Source organism: Thermoascus crustaceus (genome assembly GCF_041956765.1).
Source record: "Thermoascus crustaceus strain CBS 181.67 unplaced genomic scaffold VTN00scaffold_1, whole genome shotgun sequence".
Taxonomy (NCBI): Eukaryota; Fungi; Ascomycota; class Eurotiomycetes; order Eurotiales; family Thermoascaceae; genus Thermoascus; species Thermoascus crustaceus.
The window spans coordinates 1414821-1423131 of NW_027192527.1; the positions used below are offsets into that span (position 1 = coordinate 1414821).

Genomic DNA, 8311 nt, shown 5'->3' on the forward strand with positions numbered 1-8311 from the left:
TACTTAGCCTACATTCCTTACCTTCTTGCCCGCGTCCTCCTAGCATAAACATCGTATTGTTGAATGCGTCCTCAATCTTTCTCCGTAGTTCCCGGCGTAGATCTCTCAATTTCGGACAGTCCACCGGGACATGAACCACCGTTTTCTACCACCGGGTTCTCGTGCGAACGCCCCGGTGAAGAGCGCGGCCTGTGGTAGATAGAGCATGGAACTGGGCATTCTCCCAGCCTTTCTCTGTGAAGCCCGTGGGCCGGTTTACAGTCCCATTGCGCGTGAGGGGTGCTTAGGGTTTCTACTGCCAAGTCAATTAGGAGTTTAAACAACCCGAGAGCAGAATAAAATAATTGCAAGGGCCATTGTCGGTCTTCTGAAGAATCCTTACCCGAACAGGGGAAGGGGAACAGTCACCACAATGTACATAGAGCCCAAGATTGGGCACACGGACCCCGGATTCGCGTTTTGAACTAAATTATCCCTGTGCTTCACCATCTCTTGGATGGTATTTTGATTGTGCTTTGCAAAGTGCCTCTCAGGGATAGCCTTCTATTAACAGCGCACATATCAGAATTCTAAGATGTCTGCTGCTCCCATACCATTATTGGAGTTGCGGCACAGGCGGGATCCGACGTTATAATAAATTTGTTCTTGATGTGGCATTGAGTGATTATTTCAGTATATCTGTGGAACAAAAAATCCACTCTCCGATATAATTGCGCGGAAAGTATAAAATAGGACTGTATATGCACTTCCGCCTTTTTATCCTTCAAATTCCAAATTCCAACGATGAAATTATCCCTGACGCTGCTTCGCCTATCTTTCTGGAAACGGAAATCGTTCAGATAGTCAAAGAATCCGTTTTATCTTCGGGATTGAGTTAAGGATGTTGTTCATGTGGCGGTAGTATGGTGACTCTGTGGGTGCTTTCAGCCACCCCTCCTCGGCCAGTTCCCAGCCATTGCGTCTTATCTCTATATGCCAAACCAGGATGGCTAAGAACAGGAAAGTTGCTACCGCGCGCAGCTGGGCTGAGTACTTAAAATGCGTCGTATTGGATCTCGAACCTTGTGTCAGACTCCCTCCACACATCTACGATCAGTGCGTTGATGTGCTAGAGCATTTCCGCCGTGGGAAGTAGGGTTTCCATATCGAGAGGTTAGAGAATAAAATGCCTTGAAAATAGAAATCCTTAACGTGTGCATATCTTGCTTGAGCTCTGTAGTGATGAGTGTTCCGGGATACATCCACCTTTTGGCGCTTGCATTTTTTTTGCAGAAATAGCATAATAAAAATCGGCTTTCCTTTCCCTCAGTGGTATTCGTCTTTTCAGCATGTGGACCCAATCAGTTGAGGATATTAAGACACCGTACAGCCTGCAAAACTGACGGGATTGGGCTCCCATCTTCGCAATTCTGTACCAGGCTCTGATGCCTTCAATCATCCAGACCTTCATCCAATCGTTGGAACGTCTGCAATTGGTCTTTTTTCTTTAGACATATTCGCTCTTTTTAATTGAAAGTAAATGTATGAATGCTTTGGATTGAAAATTCAAAAAGCATTGGACTTGAGTTATTAGAACAATTTGTTCTGAGGGGGGGGGGGGCTATTTTCCACCTAGTAGTTTACAAACTGAATCTTTCTCTTTTCGCAAACTCTATAGCGGAGAGTGGATATCTCAATAATCAGTAATAAGATGTGATATGTTTTCTCCAAGTGTTGTCTGGGAAGGTTACTGGGTGTTTGTGGACATGTGGGGCTCCTCCAATTGTACATATAGGAACAAAAATTCTCTCCTTCTCTGGTCATTCTGAAGGTATATCATATCGACACAAAAATTTTCAGCGTCCATGTGAATGCAAGTATATTTTTAAATCCCACATTGAATGACCCAAGTGTACTGGGAGACAACCAAATCAAATTCATCGCATTCTCACAGTGATCGATTGAGTGACCAATTGTAGAAGGCAATTGCATATCCAGCTTAAGTTCATGAGTTAGATAGCAGGTATGGAATGGGTAGTGTAATGTAACGATGGATCAATGCCCATGTCTTTGACAGTATCTTGATTTGATAATAATAATAAGAGGAAGTAGGTGAATGTAGTTGAGACAACTAAAAAAAGAGCCATGAGTAACCGATCTGATGCCACTGTCATGGATAGGTATACACTATGTCATGGAGTCCTAGAAATGCTCTGCAGGTCATTGCCAACGGGAAGGCACGTCGCAATCACAGATTGAAGTAGGGAATGTTCCATCGGTAAGATATATGAATCACAGTAGCGTATGTACTGTATAACTAAATGGCCCACAATTGGAACTCTGTTTTCTCCAATGAGGTAACAGACCGTTTTGATGGGGTTCTTATTCTGAAAGACCCAATCCAAGAAGGGTGTCGAAGAAACAAGAATACTTTACCCCCTCATGCTGAGCTTCCCAAATGTCCCCCGGACGGTATCACACAATAAGAGTCATAAGAAGAAAAATGCTACTTTAGCAAGTACTGTAGGCACGCTTCACAGCCAAATCTGTATCTTAGTCTGTTTCCCTTTCTTGCTCTCTAACTGCCACGCTAGGGCGGCAAAAGAAAAGCAAGCCTGCACCGTGCGTATAGCTTGCACTTTGGAGCCATATGCTAGATCCAATTCCTGCTATCACGAGTACAGTGAATGACAATCATAAATAAGGTATATAGACATATACATAGCAAGACCGGCGTGAGTGGGAAGGAGTAACTTTATAAAAGAAAAAGATAGACGAGACTAGATGGTGAGAGGGTTCATCTATCTGTCTAAGGTAGATAAGTAAGTACTTTGTAGGCGTATTACTATAGATAGAAGTATAAGCAAGACGTCTCGTCTCGGTTTCCATTTCGCACAACACTCTGGCTTCAGGTAGCGACAGGGAACAGAAGAGCTTGTTAGCTGGAGTGGTGATGGTAAGCAAAGATAGTCGAAATAAATAAGGTCGAAACTCAGGAAGGCAGGCAGACAGACAGGTAGAAAGATAATGTAGTTGTAGTGGTGGATATGGAGCGCAAGTATAGTATAGCATAGTATAGTATATAGATTAACAGCCTGCCATGTCGTCAGGACTGAGGAACATCAAAATCAGCAAACACAAAAAACACGTCTTTTTAACGCGTCATTTGACTCAGAGAGGCCTCTGAGCCCCTAAAAACCACCATGGAACCTCCTGATCTCCATGGTGGTGGTGTTATTCACGTGTCACCCCCGGCAAACGGCCACACAGCAAGTCAGCTCACAGAGATCCTGGGGGTTCCAGACACCCCGACCCCAAGTCGATGGAACATCCCTGGACCCCTAGGGCTCGTTATGAATGAGAATGATCAGGAAAATGACCCAGGAACCGAAGCAGAACCCTCGGAAGACCCTAGAATCCTAGGGAACAGCTGGACAAGAGGTCAGGCCAGCAAGAGCCATGGGATTGTAAAGCCGCAACGACGAGCCACCCAGAGACCCCTAAGGGGTAAAGAAGTACTCCGGAACCCCCTAGGAGATATCAGCAAGCAACTCCAGGCCCTAGCAGGCAATATGGAGCGAGCGTTAGAGCAACAGGCCCAGAACCAGCAGCAAGCACACCAGGAAGACCTAGAGACGCTATGGGCCCAGCTCATAGAGGTTATCGATGGCTTGAAGGCAGAACAACAGATCCGGGAGGAGCACCTTCTAGGGAGAATCACCTCCCTAGAACTAGAAGTCAGCAAGCTTCGTACAGAGCGCACAGCAACTACCCAGCAACACCTGAAGTCCCCTTTGCCAGCTCCCCCAGCGAAAGAGCACGGACCACCAAGCAGAGCCGCAAGCAACACTACTGAGTACCAAGCACCTAAGGCGCCTTCTATAGGCACCCCCAAGACTGCAAGACAGCCAGTAAAACTGGGAGCATCTTATGCAGACATGGCAGCCCTAATGGCCACCAGGCCTGGGGGTCAGGAATGGCGGGTGGTCGGCCCAAAGCAGAAGAATAAGGCTCAGAAATCAAGCACTACTAGGACTCCGGGGGAGTCTAATACAAGCCAGAAACCAGAGGACCTGAAACCGACCAAAGAGAAGAACAAAGAGGCACGCAGGCTCATTTTTCGAAGAGATAGTGGAGTCATGGCCCCTAAGGCTGAACGGGAGGAAGTTATTTTGGCCCTGAACAGGGCCTTAGCAAGGAAGGGCTTCCCATACTTCCTCCGGGTAGTTGATATGGGCTATACAGAGACTGGAGCCATGACAGTCCTCTTAGAGAAAGGTTCTCTAGGCTCTATGCTAGTCCCCCAATATAGGGACCTCCTAGTGACCACAGCCTGTCAGGCAGACCCAGCAGTGGTATCGGTGGAGCTCCCAGAGCAATGGTACAGGGTCAAGGTCCACGGGGTGCCAACCAGACGATATCTGACCCTAGGCCTGGGCCTAGCCCGTGAAGAAATTGAACTAGGTACTGAGTATAGGCTCAAACGGGACCCCATATGGCTCCGGAACCCCCAGGAGCTCAAGGACAGTGAGAAGAAGGGCTCTACCATAGTGATCACCGTGGGTTCTCTGGAGGAGGCCCGGAAGATCCTTATCAATGGAATCCGCTTTGGGGGCTCTAGATACCGTACGGAGCACTATTGGGAACTAGGGGCTGACACAGTATGCCCACAATGCTGCGGAATAGGGCACAACAGCTTCCGGGCCTGTGGGGATCGCCCCCCATGCTGCTTTATCTGTGCGGGTGCCCACGAGGGGGCTGAGCATGCCTGTAAGGTAGTCAACTGTCCAGCAAGGCCAGGGATAGCATGCCAGCATATGCCCGCTAAGTGTGGTAACTGTGGGGGGTCACACCCAGCTATGGCCGGGACCTGCCCTAAGATACGGGAGGCACGAAAACGCCTAAGCAAGCAGAGGGGACCTAATAAGGAACCCATAGGGTCCCCTATGGGGGACCACAGGTCAGTTCAGGCTATTATACCAAGCTCCCCAGGCTTTGCAGTGGTGGTAGCTAGCCAGCAAGCTCCCCAGCAAGCTCCCCAGCAAGCTCCCCAGCAAGCTCCCCAGCAAGCTCCCCAGCAGGCTCCTCAGCAGGCTCCTCAGCAGGCTCCTCAGCAGGCTCCTCAGCAGGCTCCTCAGCAGGCTCCTCAGCAAGCTCCTCAGCAGGCCCCCCAGCAAGCCATGCCAGAGACCCCCCAGCAGCCTAAGCATAGCCAGCCTATGCTAGCCCCAAGAACCCCTATCACCACTCTGGGCGATGTCGACATGGGCAACACGCAGACCCCCCTGGCAGGCACTGGGCCTAGGCCCATAGCAGCATGTTAGTATTGCAACATAACTGCCGCAGGGCCTATGCGATTACTATCGCAGCCCTGGAACTAGGGCTTCAGCTAGGGGTGGGCCTAGCTTGTCTACAAGAGCCCTATATAGATAGGGATTTCAGACATGCGGGCTATCTACTATATTGGCCCGAGAAAGGGGAGCGCAGAGATTGCCGGGTGGTTATAGCTGTTCACAGGGACCTTCTAGACAAGCTGGCCATAGAAGCCCGTACAGACCTTATAAAACACCCCTACCTTATGGCAATGGATATATGGGAGTTAAGCAGGACCCGGGAGAGAGTTCAAAGGACCCAAGTGGTGAACTGCTATGATAACTGGCTTGGGGCCGAGTATCGCTGGCAAGGGGAGAATCCTAGGTGCAGGCGGGCCATCGAAGATGCTGATTGGGACCAGATCATAGAGGGGAGGTGCTTACTACTAGGGGATTTCAACGCGCATAGCCCCTTATGGAACCCACAGGTAGGGGCTCGAGCTAATGCCGCTAGAGACCCTGATCGAGGAACATAATCTCTATATCAATAACGACCCAGAGACAGCAACACGGCCTAAGTCAACCCCAGGGGTCTCTATTATAGATCTGACCCTGACCACACCTGGACTAGGGCCCCTCCCTACCTGGTTTGTGGACCGCGATCACCCAACAGGGTCGGACCATGAGGTCATAGTTCTGGGATGGGATCCCCTAGGAACAGCCCCCATGGAGCCTTCTCAGATGATAACGGGATGGCAGATACAGGCCCTCCAGGCTGATAAAGAGGCCTTAGAGAAGGCAGCACAATCATGGAAGGACCTAGCAGATAATAGGCCCCCGCTAACAGACAACTGCCTAGAGGGAGATATAGCAGGGGAGGCCATATGGATCCAGGACTCCCTTACGGCTATCCTGAACCAACATGCCAAACCAATCAGGATATCTCCCTACTCAAAGCGATGGTGGGGATCAGAGGTCAGGCAGGCACGGGGGGCATATGCTCAGGCACGACAAGCATGGCAGGCAGGGGCTATAGGGGATGGGGAACACCAAGAGGCCCGAAACTCCTACTATAGAAGGATACGAAAGGCAAAGCGAGAATGCTGGGAGGCCTTCTTAGGGGGGTCTAAAGAACTCAGGGACTCCCTAGGCCCAGAGGATACTACCCGGTGTTGGCAAGCTCTCCGCTATACTAGCCCAAAGGCTATGAGCACAACCCCTACCCTTAAGGGCCCCCAGGGCCAGCTGGCTACTACCATTAGTGAGAAAGAGGCCCTGATTCGGGAGGTGGCATTCCCACCAGCCCCTAGAGGAACCCAGCTCGGGGATCTCCCCCAAGGCACCATGCATAAGCAGGTCAGAGAGGAGACTGTACGACACGCCCTATTTAGCCAGTCAACCCAAAAAGCCCCAGGGATTGACAGGCTAAACTTCCAGGCTCTTCACCTCTTATGGAGCTGGGACAGTTTGCGAATAGTAGCACTAGCCCGACAATGTTTTTGTCTTGGTGTCCACCCCCAGGCATGGAAGACAGTGAAAGGGATCCTGCTTCGGAAGCCCAATAAGCCAGATTATACCCTAGTCAAGGCCTATAGAGTGATCAGCCTCCTAAACTGCCTAGGAAAGGTTATAGAGAAGGTGGCAGCAGGTGCCATAGCCGACCACTGTGAGGCTACAGGAGCTCTGCACCCAGGCCAAATGGGGAGCCGAAGACACCGAAGTGCCATAGATGCTGTGGCCTGCCTAATTCATGAGGTTCACCAGGGCTGGGGGCAGAAGCAACTGGCAGGGGCTCTATTCCTTGATGTTAAGGGAGCTTTTGACCATGTCGATCCAACCAAGCTCGTTAGGAGGATGGGGGAATTAGGGATAGATGGGGATCTGGTCCGCTGGGTGCAGTCATTTCTAGCTAACCGCAGGGTTCAGCTGGTAATTGATGGCCACCAGGGTCTGGAACACCCCATTAATTCAGGGGTTCCCCAGGGCTCCCCAGTCTCCCCAATCCTCTTTGTGATCTACATAAGCGGGGTCTTCCAGGCTATAGAGACGGCAGTCCCCGGGGTAAGGGCCTTATCATTTGCAGATGATATAGGCCTTATAGCCCTAGGGAGCTCAGTAGATCAAGCTTGTAGGCAGCTTCAGCAGGCCGGGGAAGCAGCTATAAGCTGGGGGCAGGCAAATGTGGTCCAGTTTGATGCTGAGAAGACAGAGGCTACCCTATTCACCCGCAAACGAGGTCGGGCACTCAGGGACCAGGTCCGACGGGCAAGGATATCTATAGGGGGCCATCAGATCTCATTCAATCAGGAGGCCACCCGCTGGCTAGGCATATGGCTAGACACAGGGCTGACCCTGAAGGCTCACTATCAGACCTGCCTACGGAAAGCGCGGATGGCTGAGGCACGGGTCCAAGCCCTATGTCGGCAGCAGGGACTAGCTCCAGGCCTAGTCAGAAAAATTCAGGTCGCAGCTGTCCAGGCTGTAGCCTTATATGGGGCAGAGCTATGGTGGCAGGGCCAGAAAGACCGGATAGGGGGCATTCAACGCCTAGTTAATCAGCAGGCCCGAGCTGTCACGGGAATGTTTCGAACGACCCCTATAGGGCCCCTAGTTCGGGAAGCAGGCATAGAACCAGCAGAGACCCTCCTAGAGGCAAGACAACTAGCATATACGGCAAGACTCCTAGGCCTGCCAGGGGACCACCCGGCTAGGCAGATCCTTCCAATCTCTTTTCGTGAGGGAGATCAACATGCTCAACCCGGAGAACAACCAGTAGGGGATAGGGAGTGGGCAGAGGAGAGCACCAGAAGCCGGGGCCCATGGTCACTGGGGCAGCACCTAGCCCGGCGACTGGCAGAGACCCTGCCGGTTGACCCCTCTGGGGGGTTTGAGGAGACAACTGAGATGGCCCCAGCATTATTCCCAGGTCAGATCAAGGTCCTATCAACTGAGGAAGCCCTAGAGGCAGCCCAAGGGGATCGCCCGGGGCTATCCCTATGGTCAGATGGGTCCCGACTAGA

General features: G+C 51.2%; 1 protein-coding gene across 1 annotated transcript in view; it reads left to right on the top strand.

Moving 5' to 3' along the window:
- Positions 1 to 3182: 3182 nt before the first annotated feature.
- Positions 3183 to 8311, top strand: part of VTN00DRAFT_497 (uncharacterized protein) — a gene marked incomplete at both ends in the record, with an annotated part of 6850 nt that continues 1721 nt past the window's right edge. Inside the window, 5 exons of the mRNA XM_069431450.1 lie at positions 3183 to 4749; positions 4837 to 5298; positions 5923 to 6662; positions 6729 to 7352; positions 7428 to 8217. Of these exons, the coding sequence (XP_069291205.1) occupies positions 3183 to 4749; positions 4837 to 5298; positions 5923 to 6662; positions 6729 to 7352; positions 7428 to 8217 (4183 nt within the window). The remainder of the gene's footprint in view (positions 4750 to 4836; positions 5299 to 5922; positions 6663 to 6728; positions 7353 to 7427; positions 8218 to 8311) is intronic.